At 37.0% G+C, this 21,064-nt stretch overlaps 3 protein-coding genes across 3 annotated transcripts; 2 read left to right on the top strand and 1 right to left on the bottom strand.

Annotated features, from left to right (window-relative positions):
• Positions 1 to 1,319: 1,319 nt before the first annotated feature.
• Positions 1,320 to 2,743, top strand: LOC145548120 (uncharacterized). The gene is made up of 5 exons (XM_081598797.1): positions 1,320 to 1,484; positions 1,578 to 1,650; positions 1,732 to 1,848; positions 2,404 to 2,482; positions 2,574 to 2,743. Exons 1-5 carry the CDS (start codon positions 1,366 to 1,368, stop codon positions 2,654 to 2,656), a joined length of 471 nt encoding a protein of 156 aa, XP_081454923.1. The 5' UTR covers positions 1,320 to 1,365; the 3' UTR covers positions 2,657 to 2,743.
• A 9,661-nt stretch (positions 2,744 to 12,404) lies between these two features.
• LOC145548031 (uncharacterized) lies at positions 12,405 to 13,638 on the top strand. Its single transcript, XM_081598468.1, has 5 exons — positions 12,405 to 12,581; positions 12,710 to 12,785; positions 12,873 to 12,992; positions 13,220 to 13,298; positions 13,402 to 13,638. The coding sequence occupies exons 1-5, from the start codon at positions 12,460 to 12,462 to the stop codon at positions 13,488 to 13,490; spliced, it is 486 nt and encodes a 161-aa protein (XP_081454594.1). The 5' UTR covers positions 12,405 to 12,459; the 3' UTR covers positions 13,491 to 13,638.
• A 1,891-nt stretch (positions 13,639 to 15,529) lies between these two features.
• On the bottom strand, positions 15,530 to 17,367 carry LOC145547973 (uncharacterized). The gene is made up of 5 exons (XM_081598254.1): positions 17,183 to 17,367; positions 17,020 to 17,095; positions 16,823 to 16,939; positions 16,607 to 16,685; positions 15,530 to 16,473 (listed from the first exon to the last, which is right to left on the bottom strand). The coding sequence occupies exons 1-5, from the start codon at positions 17,290 to 17,292 to the stop codon at positions 16,388 to 16,390; spliced, it is 468 nt and encodes a 155-aa protein (XP_081454380.1). The 5' UTR covers positions 17,293 to 17,367; the 3' UTR covers positions 15,530 to 16,387.
• Between the last annotated feature and the right edge of the window lie 3,697 nt (positions 17,368 to 21,064).

Genomic DNA, 21,064 nt, shown 5'->3' with positions numbered 1-21,064 from the left:
TCTAGTTCTCCTTGTGAATTTCTTTGGGGTAAATTTTCTATGTTAAAGATCTCCTTGTGTTTCTCCTTTTTAAAATGCAACCCTCGAGCTGAAGCCTACACCAGGGTTCCCGAATTTCAGGTCTCGAGGGCCACTGTGCTGCAACTTTTAGATGTGTCCCTGGTCTTACACATCTGAATCAAATGGCCAAATTACCTCCTCAGTATGCAGTCACATTCTCCAGAGTCTTGCTAATGACCTAATTATTTAACTGAGCAAGTCTAATAATGACCTGTCCACTCTCCAACATTTCAATTTACTCCTCCACTCCTTTGTTGTGTATAATCTGATTTAGATCTTATTTGGCTGACTGGAACTACTTTGTGGCATTTAGTAACTTTATAAGTCATAGAAAACAAGAATCACATGTGAGATTCCTCAAGGCTCCATTCTTGGATCACTTTTATATGAAATATATGATCCCCATAGCTCAGAATGTGAAGTACTATAGCTCATTCAATATTCAATATCTATGCTGATGACATACAACTATATTTCTGTGGCACCACTTGACCAGTCCTGTACAATTACTCGGTGTGTCCAAAATATCCAATGGATGGGTCAGAAAATCCACTGCCTTAATCCAGAGAAGACAAAAGTAATTGTCTGATGTTTTTTTTTGTAATTATGCTATCAAATAGAACACAAGGCTTAAAACCAAAGATCATCAGATCTGAATTTAAACCAAGTAAATTATTTTTGCTGAAGCAGCCTACTCCCACTTTAAGAACATGGGCAGAATAAAGTTTCCATTTAACACAGAAGACATAAACACAGGCACAGGTTGAATTTTTGTCATGGGTTTTTTACTGGTTACTGTAAAAATTGATCAGACAGCAGCACAGCTCTTCGAAACTTTTACTGCCAGAGTCCTGACCAAATTTATTATTCAACCCCTGTTCATTCTTTTCTCCTGTCAAGAAACTGGAATTACCTTTAGTATGAACGATGCTTCACAGATGAATTTGCCTAGTCTATAGATGTTGAATGTATTTGGGACTTTGATTCTGAGGCTTTTAATGACACTTTCAGACATATCCCGCTGTCCCACTGGTGTAAGCTGCAATTTGCATCTAGTTTATAAATCAGCTGACATAAATAAATAAAAACACCATATTCGTTTTTTCTTTCAAATCATGATTTCTTTGTGACCAACCCTCAATGCAGTCCCTGCAAACTTGTCACACAAATCCATTTTTCACAGCTCCACATGACAAGCCAATGGTTTTCCAGGTGCTTCTTCACATGACTGGCTTGTATAAATCATTTTCATTCGAAACATACATTCAATACTTCTTCTGGAACAACAAGAGACAAACAGCAGCTATGGCTACAAGGACCTTTGTAGTGGTAGTCGCGTGCACTCTCCTTTTGGGAGTGTGCATGATCACAAGAGGGAAAGAAGAAAATATCCCAACAACAAGCGCCTACTGCAAGATTGTCTGGTAAGACTTCAGCTGTTAGTTTTTTTTTTTAGAGATTTGGATGACATAAATGAATGAATTTATAATGAAAAAATATATTTCACTCATTTTCAGGCTACTTGGAATATCATGTGATCAAGTTAATGTCGCCATTGTCACGCAGATTAAAGCCATGGCATCATACAAAGTAAGGCAGACAGTGTCTTTTTTCATGATATATTTGCTTGAAGCACAGCATCATCTTAATTTCTCTATATTTGTGCTCTAGCTTGTTTCAGTGACTCCAAAACTAATTCAGGCCAATCACACATCTGGGTTTGGTCAACTTGAGAGAGTTAACTTCACCATGATACCGACCTCCATGATCCTGGGCTGCCATGTCCAAGTAAGAGATGCAACTATGGCAATGATGTTTGGCCAATATTTCCAAACACATTTAACTTTTTTCACGAAATCTGAAGTGTGCTGTAATGGAGTTTTATTTGATAAATACAGAGTAGGGCATAACTGTGAAGTGGAAGAAGACAGACACATGAAGTGTAAATATTTTTAGCTTAGTATGGCCTGTTTGTTGTAGATACTCAAATTTTCCATTTAATAGCTAGAAAAGGTGTTTTTACAGAGTATTAAATTAAGGGGAATCTGTACTACCCCATTAATCACTGATCAGCATTTTATTTGAAAATACCTTAATTTTTAAACATAATTTTTCTTTTCTTTTAATTCATGAGCATGAAATACTTTCTTTTGGTCTATCACCCAAAAATCCCAAGAATCTACAGTGACATTTGTGATTACAACATGACTAAATGTGGAAACATTTACAGGGGTGTGAATATTTTTGTAGGCATTACATATTCTATACAAGTTACATGCAAGTATTTTTTTTCCTTAACCCTGCATCAAACTGAAATAATCCTCTTTTCTGATCTGCAACTAGGGAATATCTGTGTCAGCAAATTGGTTCAGCCTGTTTGATAACGGCACCAACTACTGTAACCTTCGCAATGTAATCAAAGGTAAGTGTTCAAACACTTGGTAGTGAAAGAATTTCTAGATCCACTCTTAAGTGCTCTCCAATTTTAATTTTGATCTTTTCTCTCTGAGCAGGAAGTGCGCTGGACAAAGCTCCCGGCTTCTTGGAGTTCACTAACGAATGGCTCTGCCTTAGCTGCGGATTGTCAGCCTGCTGATCGTTCCCGAGTCCTGAAATGTGTGCAGAAACGTCAATTTCAACATACAACACAGTGAATCGATTAAATAAAAGCCCCGTTTGTAAAGATCATGAGTTTTCCTTCAGCGCTGCAGCATCTTTGCTGTGACCAAATATGCATGCTTCCAGGACTACAGCTGGAAAATCGTTTTGCTTGTGGAAAGTGTAAACATCCTGTCACAATCTAAGCTACAGTTTTGATTTTGACTTATGACATGGGCTACACACTTTCCATGAGCTAGAAAGTTAAATAAAACTGATCTGATGGTATGATCAAATTCAACCAAGTTAATTAGTGAATGATATTTGTTGAGAATAAATAAATACATTTAGTTTTCGGTTAGTTTAATTTGGTTTTCTATATTGGGAGCAGTTTTATAGAGTCCCTGTAATGCACACCAAAAGATTCCCTTGATTTCCAGCTTCACCCCCCTGTACAGTGGGTCCTCATTCAGTAATTACCCTCTTGATATTCATGCCCATCATCATTTTTGATTTATTATCAGGTCTTTCTGATTCCATTTAGATTCAGTTGTTACATCACGCTATTGTTAAGCTTCATTTACTTTTTTTTCATTTTACAAAAAAAATGAAATCCTTTTCTTTTTGCACCTTCATAAACAATTTATATATATATATATATATATATATATATATATATATATATATATATATAAAGACCAACCTTTTAACATACAAGGTTGGAATAAATAAGAAAAGACTTGTTCTTTATGTAACTCATATTTTCATCTTTAATTTTCTTGTAAACTGCTTAAAGGATTAAAGCAAGATCTCATCTTTTGCTGAAGATTTTCAGAATACATAGCTCTAAAAAATGTTGGTCAAGAATGAGGCCATTTTTAGTTTACAAATATTTAAACCCTTTAGCCAGGTGGTAAGTCAGAAAACAAGGAATAGGAATGGAAAACTCAGCTTGAATTTGAGTAGTTAATGTAAAACAGGAGAAAATCACAGGATGGAGACAGAGGCCCTTGCTGCGTTTATGACAACATTGGCATGATGCCACTGCAAGATGACACAATAAGTGGCCAATTATGGAGCTGTTCTCACATCAGAAGCTCTGAGGCAAAAAGTCATTTTGCAAGGTCACAACACAAAGTTTCTCTCAAAATGTATCAGAATCATTCAGTATATTAAATATCCTCATTTGAAAAAGGTACCACACCTACATCTTATTTTGGACACATACCAGGTTAAAAATGCAGCAAAAAGAAAGTAATGACGCTCCATGGCTTTTTCTGCAGAGTCGTGTGCTGGTTGTCCTGGACACCAGCATGTAAAGAAGGGAATCAATCCACAGTTGGCATCTGGCGCCCTCTGCAGACAAATTTAATGCAGCGTTCAATAAGAGGAAAATCTTGCTATCTCCGTTCAGAGTGCTGCAATAAGTATTTTCTCCCACTTTTTGTCTGGTTCAGGCCCTCAAACAAATCATGCAAATAAAAAGGAAAAAAGCCAGAGGAATTGCAAATTGTATGCCGCTTCCTTGGTGGGAACAGCTGCCATCAAGTGTGATGACTAGAGATGAGTCTTTTTATATCATTGAGCCTGAATGTTTGGCCCATTCTTAAGAGCAGAATTGTTTTAACTCAGCAAAGTGACCAGAGATTTTCTGTTTAAAGCAATGCTTTTCTTCCATCTATGAAGCAGAGCACACAAACTATTTAGCTGAAATTCTCCCTCAGGATTTTCTGGCAGAGAGCAGAAATCATGGTTCCATTAAGTTACATCATGTTGTCCAGATCCTGAAGCAGCGCAGTAGCTCAGACAATCACACTACCACCATTATATTTTACTGTGAGCTGTGGCATATGTTTTCTGAACAGGCACATTCCAAGAAATGTATTTGTCTCGTCAGTCCACTGAATACTATTTATTTATTTATTTATTTTTACAAAAGTTATGACTTAAGAAATATGAAACAGATCTTTGTGTTCTTTTGGTCAGCAGTGGCTTTGGCAATTTCCATTGAGTTTTTATGGTTAGGGGTTATGGTTAGGGGTCAGAAGAGAAATGTTACACTGTTTTTTATACAACAATGTATTTTTTTTATTGTTAAAATCATGACACTTAACTGAGGCTAACAATGTTAGCTTAACATTGCTTTAAATTCTGAGTGGTTAAATTACCTCCTACATGAGTCACTGATACACTCTTTAGTAACTGTGGACAATGTGTCACGTTTGGAATGGAGGATTCAAGTTCAGAGAACTGGCAGATGAAAGATCTTAATGAACAAGAATTAAAAAGAAATTTACAACAATGTATATATGGAGGACACTCAGGAAACCACTGGACCAAAGCAATCACCAGGCGCCAAAGAAGGACAGGAAGATCAGCAGAGTGCAACAGATGGAGCTCGTAAAAAATAATGAAACCAGGGAGCTTAAATATACTAGGAGGAAATGGAACAGGGATGACGACACAAGACCCAGAGGAACTAATTACAGGTGAACGGATGCAGCTGGAGAAGGAGCAGGTGGAGCCAAATGAGGAAATGATTATCAGCTGGGACTGGGAGCAGAATGATACGCTGAGGCGAAGTGAAACATGAACAAAGAGAATGAAAGAAGAAAGGAAAACTCACCAATAAACAAACATAATCTAACATCTAATTTAACAAAACAAATCCAAAACACAAGCAACGAGAACTGAACCAACACAAAGAACATCTCCATTGTTTCCGGTGTTGTTAATCCAATGTACGTAATTGCATTTTCACACTTCCTCATTTTCTAGAACTGATTAATTTGTCTTAATTTTAATCAGTTAGTGTGCCAATCGTCATTTATTTGTCTGTTTGCTTAGTTAATATAGTCATTTTGATCATTTAATTTTTTTTGTGTGTCTGTATTTTTTGTATGATAAATGTCTGTTTATGGTTTTACACTTGCCTTTATGAAAAGAGCTCTGCAACTAACCTTTGTTCTTAAGCTTCTGTCAATCGGGACATAGTGTGTTGCTTTTTGAGGTCTTTTACTCTACTCTGTGTAACGATGCAGACTCTATTTAGTGATTTATTGATTCTACAAGTTTGACAGTAACATTTTGAAAATGAAGCCATCATGTCACCACTACATTTTTTAAGTTATATTCGCCTGATACTAAAATTAGTTTGATGGTGTGAAACATACATTTTATTCACATTTTGTTAATGCCCCGGTCGTAATTATTTCTGCAAGTTCAAATGAGAAGAATGGCATTTAAAGTCAGCAGATTATTGTGGTTTCCCCTTTATTCTCCCTCCCTCATTTTCAAGCCATTTAGGCTGTGGAGGCTTCTGGCACTTTGAATTAATGAGCCAGTTTGTTGCTAGAAATAACAACGGGATAATGGATGTTAAGAGCTGTGAAGTGTGATCTATTCCACATCGACCAAAGGGGCAAGCGGGATCGTGCGTGGTTGTCCGTCTTGTGTGTCTCAGCGTTGGCTCTCTAACTAAATCTGCCCAGGGTTCACTTGCCTCTTTCCTTGTGACAGCTGGGAAATAATCCACCCACCACCAAAAGCAACTTGAACAAACTAAAATAGGGATGTTGATTGAAGGACGAAAATTTCACAGTTAAATCACTAAATCATTTTTAAGCTTTTTCATCACACCCCACATTCGACAAGCAAAAAAAAAATTATTTCCGCTACACCCGCCAGCGTCCTCTTAATTTCTTAATTAGTGGGAGGGTCCAACAATTAACAAACCAAATCACAACTTTTTAAATATAATAATTTATTACAGACTTACATTCCAGGCTAGTCTGAAAAGCCAGACTAGTGGAGCTTCACAAATATTTTTATATTTATATTTTCTTTTTCTTTCATTTTTCTATGAAATTAGCCAAGAAAACAGTGCAGAGGTGAAGCCGAAAGTACACATGTACTTCCAGAGCCATAACATCATCTGGACTTTCCCAATTAACCTGGGAAATTAATTTTAGCTGATATTAGCTTCTACCAATCTGGAAACGTTTCATAGAGTTCAAACACTTTAAAGGACTCATGCCTTGTGCAAACCACAAGAACCACAAGTCTTATTCCGGATCAAATCAATTTCAAGCAGACAAAGTTTCTATCTTCTACTTGTTCACAGCTCAGCTGGATTAGTCATAGTGCAAACCAACAATGTGAAAACAAAGAGTCACATGCATCACATAACCACAGCGGCTTAAATTCTTCTGGCATCATGACAAAAAAAAAAAAAAAAAAGCTTATACAAACTGTTATGGTTAGGGGTCAGAAGAGAAATGTTACACTGTCTTTTTTATACGACAATGTATTTTTTGTCTTACTAATATAGCATCTAGTTACAACAGATCTATGGGGAACATTTTCTTGGGGACACTCATACACTTTCAGTGCTTATTATATATATACACACTGCTCAAAAAAAATAAAGGGAACACGCAAATAACACATCCTAGATCTGAATGAATGAAATATTCTCATTGAATACTTTGTTCTGTGCAAAGTTGAATGTGCCGACAACAAAATCACACAAAAATCATCAATGGAAATCAAATTTATTAACCAATGGAGACCTGGATTTGGAGCCACACACAAAATTAAAGTGAAAAATCACACTACAGGCTGATCCAACTTTAATGTAATGTCCTTAAAGCAAGTCAAAATGAGGCTCAGTATTGTGTGTGGCCTCCACATGCCTGCATGACCTCCCTACAATGCCTGGGGATGCTCCTGATGAGGTGGCGGATGGTCTCCTGAGGGATCTCCTCCCAGACCTGGACCAAAGCATCCGCCAACTCCTGGACAGTCTGTGGTGCAATGTGACGTTGGTGGATGGAGCGAGACATGATGTCCCAGATGTGCTCAATCGGATTCAGGTCTGGGGAACGGGCGGACCAGTTCATAGCTTCAATGCCTTCATCTTGCAGGAACTGCTGACACACTCCAGCCACATGAGGTCTAGCATTGTCCTGCATTAGGAGGAACCCAGGGCCAACCACACCAGCATATGGTCTCACAAGGGGTCTGAGGATCTCATCTCGGTACCTAATCAGGCTACCTCTGGTGAGCACATGGAGGGCTGTGCGGCCCTCCAAAGAAATGCCAACCCACACCATTACTGACCCACTGCCAAACCGGTCATGCTGAAGGATGTTGCAGGCAGCAGACCGCTCTCCATGGCGTCTCCAGACTCTGTCACGTCTGTCACATGTGCTCAGTGTGAACCTGCTTTCATCTGTGAAGAGCACAAGGCGCCAGTGGCGAATTTGACAATCCTGGTGTTCTCTGGCAAATGCCAAGCGTCCTGCACGGTGTTGGGCTGTGAGCACAACCCCCATCTGTAGACGTCGGGCCCTCATACCATCCTCATGGAGTCGGTTTCTAACCGTTTGTGCAGACACATGCACATTTGTGGCCTGCTGGAGGTCATTTTGCAGGGCTCTGGCAGTGCTCCTCCTGTTCCTTCTTGCGCAAAGGCGGAGGTAGCGGTCCTGCTGCTGGGTTGTTGCCCTCCTACGGCCTCCTCCACGTCTCCTGGTGTACTGGCCTATCTCCTGGTAGCGCCTCCAGCCTCTGGACATTACTCTGACAGACACAGCAAACCTTCTTGCCACAGCTCGCATTGATGTGCCATCCTGGATGAACTGCACTACCTGAGCCACTTGTGTGGGTTGTAGAGTCCGTCTCATGCTACCACGAGTATGAAAGCACCACCAACATTCAAAACTGACCAAAACATCAGCCAGACAGCATAGGTACTGAGAAGTGGTCTGTGGTCCCCACCTGCAGAACCACTCCTTTATTGAGTGTGTCTTGCTAATTGCCAATAATTTCCATCTGTTGTCTATTCCATTTGCACAACAGCAGGGGAAATTGATTGTCAATCAGTGTTGCTTCCTAATTGGACAGTTTGATTTCACAGAAGTCTGATTTACTTGGAGTTACATTGTGTTGTTTAAGTGTTCCCTTTATTTTTTTGAGCAGTGTATTTATCTCAGGAAAACATTTATATTTAGAATTTTTTAAACCAGGAATTATCCCATTGCATGGTGACGAAGGAATCAGTCTGACTTCTTGGTACACAAAAAAATTGCCAAAAGGTTATGGTTGATTTATTCAAAAGTCTCTTTAGCTTTTGAAGACTTTCATATATATTATAATCTTATAGCTTTGTGCGCACTGATTGAGACTATGGTTGTGAATCTATTAATAGATAGATTCATGGCATGATGAATGTTGTAGGAAAATATTAAGATTGTGTTACAAACCATACCTCTGTCATAATTATTGTGAACATAAAATCAGAAATTTACAAAATAAAGATGGAGAATTTATTTTCCATGTTAGGGTTCACATGGATAAAGTAAGGAAAATATCACTGTGACTTGTGTCACCTCACAAGAGGCTAGAACCTGAACTTTATTTCAATGTGACACAGTGTTATTATACTTTAATATGGTCATGTTCTAGCCAAGGCCCATGGGTGCAGACTTCCTTAATCGTCCTAGTTCACACAAGATGCTCTGCTTACAGTTGGAAGGTCTGAATACCTTAATATAGCTGTAGAAAAAAAACTGAATTTCACAAGTGACTTTATTCACAGTTCCTCCTTGATTTGTGTAATTGTTTTTGTCTTTGAGAAAGTAGACACACATGCATGCCGCTCTTCCCAGATTTTTAGTAGAAAACCATTCCTGCAAATTTTTTCTTTCATGTAACAATCAAGGACAAAAACAGCACTTTGTCTTGATTTACAACATATATCACCATAAAATGCATTAATACTTGTGGATGTAATGTAAAAACAAATGACACAGTGCACATGATAGAAGAAACTCAACTTATTGTCCTAACTTTAGATTAATAAGTCTGATGTCTTTTCTGACATACAACAATAAAAGACAAAAGAAATACAAAAAGAATATTCAAAAACTTCTGACTTATGCATTTTACCCAACATTATTATCAATGTTCAGAGGTGCTTAAAACTTTATATTTCAATATTTTCTGCCTTATTGTAACCAAAAATATCAAACGTTTTGGTACAAAAGTAAAAATATGTATGGAAAAAAAAGAGTAGAGTATAGAACCACATAAAGAAATAAGATAAACAGACTTTATTTTGCAGAAGAACATAAAAAAAAAAATTTAAAAAAAGTAACCCCTTCTTAGCTATGTTGGTGAATCCAAAGCATTAATTGCTACATTTAATGAAACTCCAGTAATATCAGTAAGAAAGGAAAACTTCTTCATGGGGATCAGTTAATGGAAATTATCTTTAGAGAATATTAGGCACATGAAACCTAAAGAAACAGTGAAATGAGGAACACAGACATCTTAGAAATTACAATTATTTGTTGCATGTTGCCAATTCCACTGAAGGACACAAACCTTTGTTGCAGATCTCCATGTAGCCTGGGACCTGGTTCAGACTGCTTCCTGCTGTGTAGACATATAAGTTAGAGACTGGAGACACACACAGACTGATAAACACTGATTTGTGCAAAAAAAAAAAATATATATATATAAGGTATATATTTTTATATACAATTTGCATAACATTAACAAGATTGTGGAGGAGGCAGTAAGGATTTGTCACTGCGGGAGCCAAAGTGGTTGCGAGGCCCTGTGCAGAGTTAATAAGCTGCTCTATTACAGACAAATCTAGGCACCATAAAAATGGCATGGTGCAAGAATTGATTGCATAATCAAGACATAATACAGGTGTTTAAAAAAAATAAAATAAAAATCAAAAAACAGAAACCTACCCTCATTGAGCAGAAGGAGGGAGATGCAGATGGCTTGAATGTAAAGTTGAGGTTTGACGTTTTCAGGCTGCTCAGGTAAGTATGCTTGATCTCAAGATAAGAAGACATTTCATTTACAATCTGGAAGAAAAGAAAAATCATGTGAGAGAAATAAATAAATTTTGTTACAAATCATAACATTTCTATATCTCCTAATAGGATGCTGTAATCACCTGATAGGCACACTGCTCTTCACTGTCGAAGCACTTGTGTCGAAGCACAAGTGCTTCGACAGTGAAGAAATCTTGTGATGTGACTTGGGCACATCACAAGATTGCTTCAAACAAGCACAGAAAATTCACCAGACAGTAGAATAAGGACATACTATATCAATAAACTTAAATTGTACAAGTTCAGAAACTTCAGATAAATCAGTTGTTCTGAAAGTAGGAGGCATCCAACAAATGCTGTCGCATTTTGCGCGTTTTGCTTGATTAAGCCTTCTTTTGAAGTCATGAGATTCAATGACACATGAAAAGCTTTCGATGACTCAGTGAGCTGACCACATGTAGAGACGTTATTTATGAGAGAACATGCTATGTGAGGGCAAAATGTTTGATGGAACCACAAAAAAATCAAATCATGGTATTAAGTTTACAATTCATTTATTAAAGATGCTTTTTTTTCTTTTATTCCGTTTACAGAAATTTACTTAACTTGAATACTTTTTTGTTGAAAAGGTTGTCTTGTCAATAAAGATCATAAAATGTCAACATGCAGTTGTACTTTTGGTTCTATATAGTATTTATATGGGACATCAAGAAATTCATGAGAATAAACTTCTTTGTTAACTGACAATAATTCCAATTTCCTAACCCAATTAGAAAAGTAATGTATTCTGGAAAAAAAGTATGTTGGACATTTTTCTTATGTATAATTTGATTCTTTAAGGAACTGATAAATTTGTGATATACAGACATAAATATTATTGATTTAAAAAAATGGCTCACAGATATAGAGGCAAAGGGAAATCAGATGTTGGATTGGATGATTGGAAATTATAACCGCACTTTTGTTTAGTCACTCAACACACCAAATCATCTTTGGTGCACTCAAGTCTGAACTTTGACTAGGTCACCCAGAGCTTTCTTTTGAGGTATTCAGAGGTGCATTTACTTTGTGGGATTTGGATAAACGTCCTCCTGCAGTACCCAAGAGTACTCCAGCCGAAAGTTAAACATTTTCTATTAGAATTTCCTGCAAGAGAACAGAATTTATTATTCCATCAATACGGCAAGCTGTCCAGGTTCTGAAGCTGCGAAGCATCCCTATATTATCATACTACCACCCACCACCATGTCAGTTTGAGGTTGTTTTCTCATTTATCTGGTTTCTGGTTATCTCATCAAATATAACTGGAAACACACCTTCAAAAAGTCATCATTTTGTCAAGTTGGAGACTTTGAATTTGTATGCTTTGTATTTTTTTTTCTAGAATTTGTTTTTGATATATCTTTTCTCTTAATAAATGAAAATATAATTTAAACAGCTTCTTAGTATTTACACAGTGCATTTTTTTGTCCAATATGGAAAGGAATAAGAATAAGACTAAAACTGTTAAATGTGACAAAGAAAAACAGAAGAAACTGAAGAACTGAAAGGTGTACAGTTTTAGTAATTAAAAATCAGATCTGAGATTTCTTTTATACTACACCTGGATTATATTGTATGTATAATTTTTACTAGATTTCTTTCTTCCAAAAGAGAGAAATAAATCAATGAAACATTTTATGACAAAATTAAAAATATCTTTAAAAACTGGTTTGTTTCATCGAGATTGACTTTGTTGTTTAATTGAAGAAAATCAGCAGAATTCAACACTTGGTCAGACAATAACCACAAGACTTCAGTCACACAAATCAATTTCAAGCTCCATTGCTGCGCCTCATGACAAGCCTGATGTATAAATTGGCTTGCAGCTCTCTTACTCATTCATGATTTATTCAGCGAGGAAGCAAGTCGAACAAATACTTTCCCACTTCTGAAGAAAGACGCCATGAAGACCGCGCTGCTGGCCTCTGCTCTCCTTCTAGGCCTGTTCGGCTGCTTGGTCGCCATTCCTCCTCAGGATCCTTTCCCCTTTCCTGTTCCTTACCATGCTTTCTGCAGAGTTTTATGGTGAGTACATTTCCTTCCCCCCTCTACCTTGCTGGACTAAATCTGAATTTTGATTTCATTGTATGTGCTAAAAAAAACAAAAAACAAAAAAAACAAAAGAAAAGAAAAAACAACCCTCTTTTTCCCAGGCTCTTTGCAATACCTTGTGCAGAAATCAGCACCACAATTGCAAAGCAAATCCAAGCCTTCAGCCCTGAGTATATGGTAACAGAGCACAAGTTTCTCATTCTTCTTAAATAAATGAAAGGATCTGGTGTGATGTTCTGGGCTGGCTTTTTGTTTTTTTTACAGCTCTCTTTGGCAACTCCTTTGACAATCAAAGCAAACCACACTTCCCCTGATGGCATCACCGCTCAGAACATCACCTTCTCCTTCAGTTCCACCATCTTAACTGGAGGCTGCCGTGTTTCTGTGAGTAAAACATTTGTGTTGGAGCTGATTTATAGAAATGTTTTACATTTGTTTTGTTGTTTGATTTCAGTAGATTTTTTGCTATACAATTATATGCTTCTTTTTTAATCTAAATGAAGAAAATTGAAATATAATGATACATATATCTTAAATCAGCAAGCACAGAAACTCTTAAAACAATTGATAATTACCACTATTTTTAATTGGCTACGTAATCTGCTCTGTAGGCTCAGTCCATCTCTCTTGGATTCACCAGTCTTCTTGATGATGGGCTTAATTACTGCAATTTGTACAAGCTACTGTCAGGTAAGCAAACAAACTGGAAGAAAAACTTATTCTGGACAGCATTACTTCAAAATATGTGTTTGTTATAACAGAGCTGCTTGTTTCCTCAATGTTCTACTTCTAGCGAGCGGACTCACCTCAGCTCCAGGCTTCCTGGAGATAACAAACGAATGGGCCTGTCTGGGATTCGGGATGGCCAAATGCAAAGCTTGAAGAAAGGCTTTAGAATACCAGTCACCTAAAAAAATAATTCAAATTGCCTTTTGAACCAAAAAAAGATAAAACAGATTTTCTTTTACATGGTGGAATTTACTTCTTTGTGCATACTTAAAAAAATAATAAAAGCTGGAATTAAAATCTGCCACTGCTTGTCACTGCTGTCTTTTCTATTCTTCACACTGTTGTATTTATATTATCAGGTAAGATCTTGGAAATATGCCCAGAAATAACAGAAAATGACATTAAAATGTGTTGTTAAAAATGATTCTCAAATAATTATTTTTTCTAGTATCTATACCAATTTAATGACCCTTTTCTCCAGCAGTCACTTAGAAAGAGAGAGAGAGAGAGAGAGAGAGAGAGAGAGAGAGAGAGAGAGAGAGAGAGAGAGAGAGAGAGAGAGAGAGCTGTACGACTTAGACAGGTTGTCAGTCCTTCACAGGACAAAACAGAGACCAGATCAGGTATTAATTAATTACATTTGCTCAGGTGATTTAAAAAAAAAGGATTTCTCAAATTAGTTTTAGTCTAAAACTTACCTGAGTAATATTATTTTGAAGAAGGATACTGACAGAGAGGCATGGGGTAGGCATCCATGCATACATACAGTAAACTCATTCCTAGGGGCAATTTAGAGTAACCAATTGACCTAACAGACATGTTTTAGGCTGTGGGAGGAAACCACAATACTAGCAGTGACCCCATGCATACACAGTGAATATGCAAACTCCAGGCAGAAAGATTCCAGGCCAGAAATTGACCCTTCCTGCTGCAAGGTAACAAAAAATGTTGTATTTATTTGCAAAAAATGAGAAAAGAGCTTTCAGACCTCAAATAATGCAAAGAAAACAAGTTCAGGTTATTCTAGAAACAACAATACTAATGTTTTCACTCAGGAAGAGTTCAGAAATCAATATTTGGTGGAATAACCACAAGGTTTTCAGTGGAGTTCAGTTCAGTGGTCTCTTGATTTTTTTTTTCCAGAGCTGTACATTTTAGCAGGAGTGGTCATGTTTACAGCAAAACATAAGCTGTTTTCATTTTGGATTGTGTGGGTTTGTTTGCATGCCTTATTGTGTCAGCATTTTAATGTTGCAGACATGGTGCTTTTCCTTTGTACTTATATTACTACAAAAGAGATCAAAGCCATTCAGGAGGCAGATGATCCCTGATGGATCAAAGCCAGGATTGATTTGGAACCTGAATGCTAAGGAAGGAAAGACTTCAATCTCAACTGGTAAGGATGTAAATGTTCCACATATACATTCCTCTTGTCGTCTTTGGCACCAGATATTTGGAAAGAGTTGAGGATCCTACAGTATAAAAATCTCATAATGCAACCCTGACAGATGGTGCATAAATTTTAGGAAATGTTAATGGACTTCCTTCTCTAAGCTCACCATATAATTTAGCTGAAGTCGGACCCCATTAAAAGGACAGTGTGTCCACTGTGTGCTTCCACTGGACTGGACATGATGATTCTTTATCATAAATAGACCAGAAAAGATGGAGTTTGATCAGCATGTTTTTATGCCTTCATTTTCTGAACTTTTAAACTTTTTTATGCCACTATCACATGTATTTCACAGTCATATACAGCTCTGGAAAAAAAAGAGACAACTGCATTAAATCCCATTTGACCATTTCTCATTTTCTGCAAATAAAAACAAAATTTTTGTTTAGAATTTCAGAGACTTGCTGTCAGTACTTCATAGAATAAAACAACAATGTTCATTTTATTCAAACCTATAAATATTAGTTCTGTTTTAAACATGTAACTTAATAAATCTGTGCTGCCGAATCTATGCTGTTTGTTTTATAGTTTCTGTTTAATCTCTGAAACCACCTGTCTCATTTGATATCATTTCCCTTCAGATTTTATGTTCAGGCTATCGAAATGCACAAAGACACCACTGTCTTTGTGCGTTTGTGCATATGTTAAACTAATAGCGTCATTCTCTCGCCATGTTGATGCTTCAAGCTGTTAACGCAGACAAGATAGTCACGTCCTGAATCATCAGAACAACCAGAAGTTAGCCATCACATTGAACTTTATTGCTTCAATTTACATTTTTACATGATCAACGACAAATGCAGAATAATATGTCTGTCTTGGTCATGTTTTAGAAAATTTCTGATTGTTTACCTGGGCTTTAAACAAGCAAAAAAAAAAAAAAAAAAACAACAACAATATTATTGCCAAAATAATAATAAAATCAATCATTAAACTCAAGCAATGGAAGCATATAACTACACTAAATGCAAACCCTCCCCCCAAAAAACATATTTCTGCTCGTCAAGAAAAAACATGTTCTTGAGCTAAGAATCATTTCTCTGAATTCTATGGAACAATTCATCTATTGACTTTCCTTCCCAACTCCTGAAATATATTTATATGATCTAAGCCATTGTAACGCATACAATAATAACCATGCAATTATCCTCCAGGCTGTAGGACAGTCAGCAGGCTGTGGGTGCTGCAAGTGCAACAATTTTCTTTAGTAACGGAAAACAATCTCAAATCCACATGCATAATTGTTTGAGAACATAACAGTCTTGTGGTGAGCATGACTGGAGTGCAGCATTTTGTTGTCATTTTTTGTAAAATAAAAAGAATACAAGAAAATAATGTTATAGATCTTTTCAGACAAAGACAACAGTATTTCCATCAAGCAAATATTTATTCACACTTTTTAATCAGTGATCTTAGTCCATATGGAGAGATTTAAGTTTTAACAATGAGAGCTTTTTCATGGTCACTCCAACAAATGTGCATTTAGTCATGCGCAGGACAAGACAATCCTCCAGCAAAACATAGCCTTTGCTAAAGAATAAACATGTTTTCTTCTTTTTCTCCATTGTTTTTAATCACACATTTTTTGTTTTTCTTCTCATTTGCAGACAGAAGCGCCGAAGCCAAGACAGAGCCACTCATTGGTGAATTCAACAAAGCCTGGGGTTTTGTTGAGTCCACTTCCTGAACAAGAAAATACAAAACAAATTTAAAAAAATGCCAAGTGGGCAAATGCTGAAAAATGTCATGACTGGAATGATTGTTTAACTGAAAATTTGTCTTGCTGGTTATTATTTATCCAAGTGCACAAACTGACCTTTTATAACTTTGTAGAGGTTGCAGTAATTTGTTCCATTATCAAATGGGCTGAACCAAAACGGAGACACTGAGGAACCCTGGATAGATATGAATCCAGAATAGTTTACATGAAGAAAAAGCACTTAGCTTAGACACTTTTTTGCTCTTGCCTTTAACATTAAATAGTATATAACCGAGGTAAAAGTGGCTTGAACTCAAGAGACATTTGCCTCACCTGTACATGGCAGCCCATACTCAGGGTTGTAGAGTCCATTGTGAAATTAAGGTTTGCAATTTCACCATCTTTGGCTGTGTGATTGGCTAGAATCTGATCTGGTGTAACCGGGCCAAGCTGAGGTAGAAGACAGAAATGTTTTTAGCCTCTATTAATCTGTACAACTCTGAAAGTAGTACTGCACTTTTTTTGTATACCTTGTATGACTTCTTGTCGTCTTTTATGCCAGTCACAATGGCCATGTTGACCTGACCACACGGAACTCCAAATAACCTGGATCAGATCACAGTTAGAAGTCTGACTCCATGCACAAACACTTCGCTAAACAACATACACACAGACAAACAAACACTCCCTTACCAGATAATCCTGCAGAAGGCGTTTGAAGATGGAGCTGGTCTTCCACTTGTGATGATGATGCACATTCCTAAAAAGAGAAGGAATGCCACAAAAACAGTCCTCACAGCCATGATGAGGGTCTTTCTTCTGGTTTCCGAAGGCAGGACTGACTAATTATTTCTTCCTTTGGGGTTTATATGGAGCATTGGACTCAAAGGCAGCACCTGAAAGGCGCTTGGATTGTCATGTGGAGGCATGGAAATGCAATTTGGATGATGGTGAGCATGACCCAGGCAGCATGTTTGTCATCTTTCAAGGCTAATTAAGATATCTTAGTGAATCAAAAGGCCGGAGGAGGACAGCCATTGTGACTTATGCCTTAAAATAATCTGCACTGTCCCAACTGACCCAAACGTGAAAGCTTAGACTAATGTCAAAGTGAGAAAAATATTAGCATAAAATATATTTTAAATGAGCATCCCTTTATATTGGGGTGTTCATATTTGGTCTAAACTGTAAAACAGAAAATAAAATTGTGTTATAATTGTATTGTTATATAACATGTTGTTGAATATTTAATTACATTATTTCTTTGACCTTTTTGTAGAAATAATAATAATAATAAAAAACTTAACCTGACACACAGTTAAGTTATAAGATAATTTAAAACTATTAAGGAGCCACATTTATTTCTGAGCTATAGTGTAAATATATGTTTCTTTTATGTCATTTTTAGATGGAGATTGTGTTTTCCTTCAGTCAGACAAATGATTATGTTTTTCTGACAAACTTCTACCTATACAAGGATCAAGATATATTTTGATGTGCAAAACAGGTCAGATTGTATGTGCTCTTCCTGGTTGTATACATGTACATTTCTTAGGAGTGATTTAAAATGTATTTGTAAGAAAATTGAGCATCTGTGTAAATAATCAGTTTTTCAGAAGATGGAAAAACAAAGTCAGCAAAAAGTCACCATCCATCACAAGGACATTTGCTTTATTGCTTAGCTTGTTCTGCTTTGTGTCTGTGTCACTAACGTCACATTATGTCATCACAGAAGATATAAATGACTCCTCACATGGTGAATTTCTTTTCACAACACAGCTCTCCAGCTGCTGCCACCATGACTCTCAGATCTCTGTTGGTCTTTGCTTTATTCCTGCAGTTTGTTTTACCTGCCTCATCAGCTGTAGATCCATCAAAATGCATAGCAATATGGTAGGAAATCAAAATATTCACAATTGTTCAGATGTCTCTTTTTTATGTACTGCTTGTTACTTTCATTGTCTGTCTGTCTGTGTGTCTGTTCTAAGAAATGAGAGGAATCTTTCTTGCAGGACTTTTAGGCTGCCCTGCTCTGAACCTGTGAGTGATCTGGTGAACCAGCTGAAGGCTTGGAGCACAAAGAAGTGTCGAGACGGTCCGGAGAAGTGCTTGTGATGAAATACTGAGCAAAAACTGAGCAATGCAGTTCTTGCAGTGGTATATATATATATATATATATATATATATATATAATATATATATATAAAGGACATTTATTTGTTGATATTAAACTGTGATATTAAACAGTTGGTATTAAACTGTGGTATGTTTGTTCTAGTTTTTGTTCCTTAGATAATGAGCGAGTCCCCAGAAGAGCTTGAAGTAGCGCACACCTCCCCTAAGTCAGGCACAATTACAGAAATTAACTTCATCTTTGGCCCACTTGCTGCAAAGTCCTTCTGCAAAATTAAAGTTAGTTTGCGATACTGTATTGCAAATTAAAATAAAAAATAAAAAATTACAGCATGTTTGTTTTAAAACATATGTACAGTGTCCGTCCACCAGTGGTGGGAAGTACTTAAGTACAGTTTTCGTGTATCTGTACTTTACTTAAGTAGATTTAATAATAAGGACTTTCTACTTTTACTCCTCTACATTTTACAGTAAGTATCTGTACTTTCTACTTCACTACATTTCTACAAAACTGTCGCGTTACTCGTTACATCCAAGTCTCGTTGCTCTTTTCTTCCGTTAAAATGTGAAGTTCAGGGATTTAAGGTGGCGCCGTAAAATCCGAGCAATAACGTGACTTAGTGTCTGTTGTCACCCATCGGCTCCACCTTTACTCGCACTCGGAGCTCCAGACATGCGCAGTGGTTTCCTCTGAGCGGGAGGAGATGTTTGTCTATAATATAATAGCGCTGCATAAATTGATATGGCGACATGTAAAATCAGCAGCGCTTCGCTTTCACAGACGTCCAACTTTTGGCGTCACTTGGAAGGAAAGCTTAAAGAAAGGTAAGATCTGTGGACGTGATGCTAGCAAAGCTAGCTGTTCAGAGACACATGTTGCATCTGATGAAAAAAAGTTGTCACTCATGCGCTGAATTATTGTGTGGAGGTGTTGACTGAGGTGTCGCAAATATGGGACAACGCTGTGACCAAAGTCTGCGATATAGTGATATGACATTCAGGAACGATCCGATTCTTCTGGACGGATCTTTACTAAGTCCTAAGGACTGAAGCCTCACTGAGAGCCGTTCTTTGGTCTTATGTACACTGCGGTAGCTATATATATATATATATATATATAGACATTCATTTAATCGCTGAATAAGTAAAAGTTGAACGTATGAACACAGAGCATGCTCATTGCTCATTGATTGATTTCGTCTCCTGTCATGGTGGCAAACATCGCAGCAGGAGGGAGGGTGAGAACAGTCACGGTGCTCCTTCTGCTTGGTTACTTGTTGTGCCGTTGGACAGTGTTCATAGTTGAACGTTATTTACCGTTAATTGCGATGTTTCAGTTGTGGTTTCTGACATATGCAATATGGGCAACCGCCCAGGGCTTATTTTTCTAGGAATAGCAGGAGACCTCTGCAGATTGTAGCACAGCGATGAAAGCAAAACAGAATGAAGTGAGTTTTAATTGATACTGGTTAAATATATTTCAGCTCTAAGTATTTAATATCTAGGTGTTTTTATGGGAATGTGGATCTTTCAGATCAATCTGAAAACCAATTTTGATAAACTTAATGTTATTGTGTCATTTAGCGCGGGGCACTGGTCTTGGTCTTGGGTTCGGTGGTCTTGACTACAACTCTGCTACATGGCTCCTTGGTTGCATGTCCTCCACCCCGCCCGCACCGTCTTTACATCCCCTTTCAGTTAGATTTCTTTCTAAATAAATGTGACTAATGAAGTTCATGCTATGTTAAGACAGGAGACAAAATGTTTCCATCCCTGAAATTATGATTCATAGAATCACATATCTAAGTCTAAACTGTTACAGAGAATAAACACAATAAGAACATGTTTAATCTGTGGTAGTGTTAATTAAAATGGCACATTTCTGATGTATTTAAATTAAATACGATCGGCACACTTAATGATATTAGCGATTAGGTGATGCATTCACCAAGTACTTTTACTTTTAATACTTAAGTATTTTTAAAAGCCAGGACTTTTTTACTTTTACTTAAGTAAAATGTTAATGTGGTACTTTGACTTTTACTTAAGTACATTTTTGACTGTGTATTTGTACTTTTACTTAAGTAAATTTTTTGAGTACTTTCTCCACCACTGCCGTCCACAGGCTATTTCTACCACAAAATCAAAGAATGGAACCGATCCCAGTGACTATTGCCTCCTCTACGATCTAATAGATGGTAAACTATTTACTCATATTTACTTAGTAAATATTTTCTCCAATTTAAAAAAACTGATTTCATTTATTTTTGTTGTTGCTGTTTTTACCTAAAAAAGCAAGCGTGCTGACCCAGGCAGAAGGCTACAAAGAAATCTGCAAATAGGAGAAGTGTCCCTCGATGTCATCAGCAGACTGTGACAAAGATCAAATCATTTATGTGTGAATGATTTCCCTAAAGGCTCATGTTTTTAGTTGCTTATACA

The sequence above is a fragment of the Poecilia reticulata genome, chromosome 17, assembly GCF_904066995.2.
Source record: "Poecilia reticulata chromosome 17, P_reticulata-male-v2, whole genome shotgun sequence".
In the NCBI taxonomy this organism is placed as follows: Eukaryota; Metazoa; Chordata; class Actinopteri; order Cyprinodontiformes; family Poeciliidae; genus Poecilia; species Poecilia reticulata.
The sequence above is the reverse complement of the archived record's forward strand: the minus strand, read 5'-3'. Positions and strand labels throughout refer to the sequence as shown.

What these genes read in the sequence shown, in the direction of transcription:
- LOC145548120 (XM_081598797.1), top strand. Translation starts at nt 1,366, where the DNA reads ATGGCTACAAGGACCTTTGTAGTGGTAGTCGCGTGCACTCTCCTTTTG. An exon ending in GCCTACTGCAAGATTGTCTG is followed by an intron (nt 1,485 to 1,577) that starts GTAAGACTTCAG and finishes ACTCATTTTCAG; the next exon opens with GCTACTTGGAATATCATGTG. An exon ending in TCCTGGGCTGCCATGTCCAA is followed by an intron (nt 1,849 to 2,403) that starts GTAAGAGATGCA and finishes ATCTGCAACTAG; the next exon opens with GGAATATCTGTGTCAGCAAA.
- LOC145547973 (XM_081598254.1), bottom strand. Translation starts at nt 17,292, where the DNA reads ATGGCTGTGAGGACTGTTTTTGTGGCATTCCTTCTCTTTTTAGGAATG. An exon ending in GCCTTCTGCAGGATTATCTG is followed by an intron (nt 17,096 to 17,182) that starts GTAAGGGAGTGT and finishes GATCTGATCCAG; the next exon opens with GTTATTTGGAGTTCCGTGTG. An exon ending in CCTCTACAAAGTTATAAAAG is followed by an intron (nt 16,474 to 16,606) that starts GTCAGTTTGTGC and finishes TTTCTTGTTCAG; the next exon opens with GAAGTGGACTCAACAAAACC.
- LOC145548031 (XM_081598468.1), top strand. Translation starts at nt 12,460, where the DNA reads ATGAAGACCGCGCTGCTGGCCTCTGCTCTCCTTCTAGGCCTGTTCGGC. An exon ending in CTGGAGGCTGCCGTGTTTCT is followed by an intron (nt 12,993 to 13,219) that starts GTGAGTAAAACA and finishes TCTGCTCTGTAG; the next exon opens with GCTCAGTCCATCTCTCTTGG. An exon ending in TTTGTACAAGCTACTGTCAG is followed by an intron (nt 13,299 to 13,401) that starts GTAAGCAAACAA and finishes TTCTACTTCTAG; the next exon opens with CGAGCGGACTCACCTCAGCT.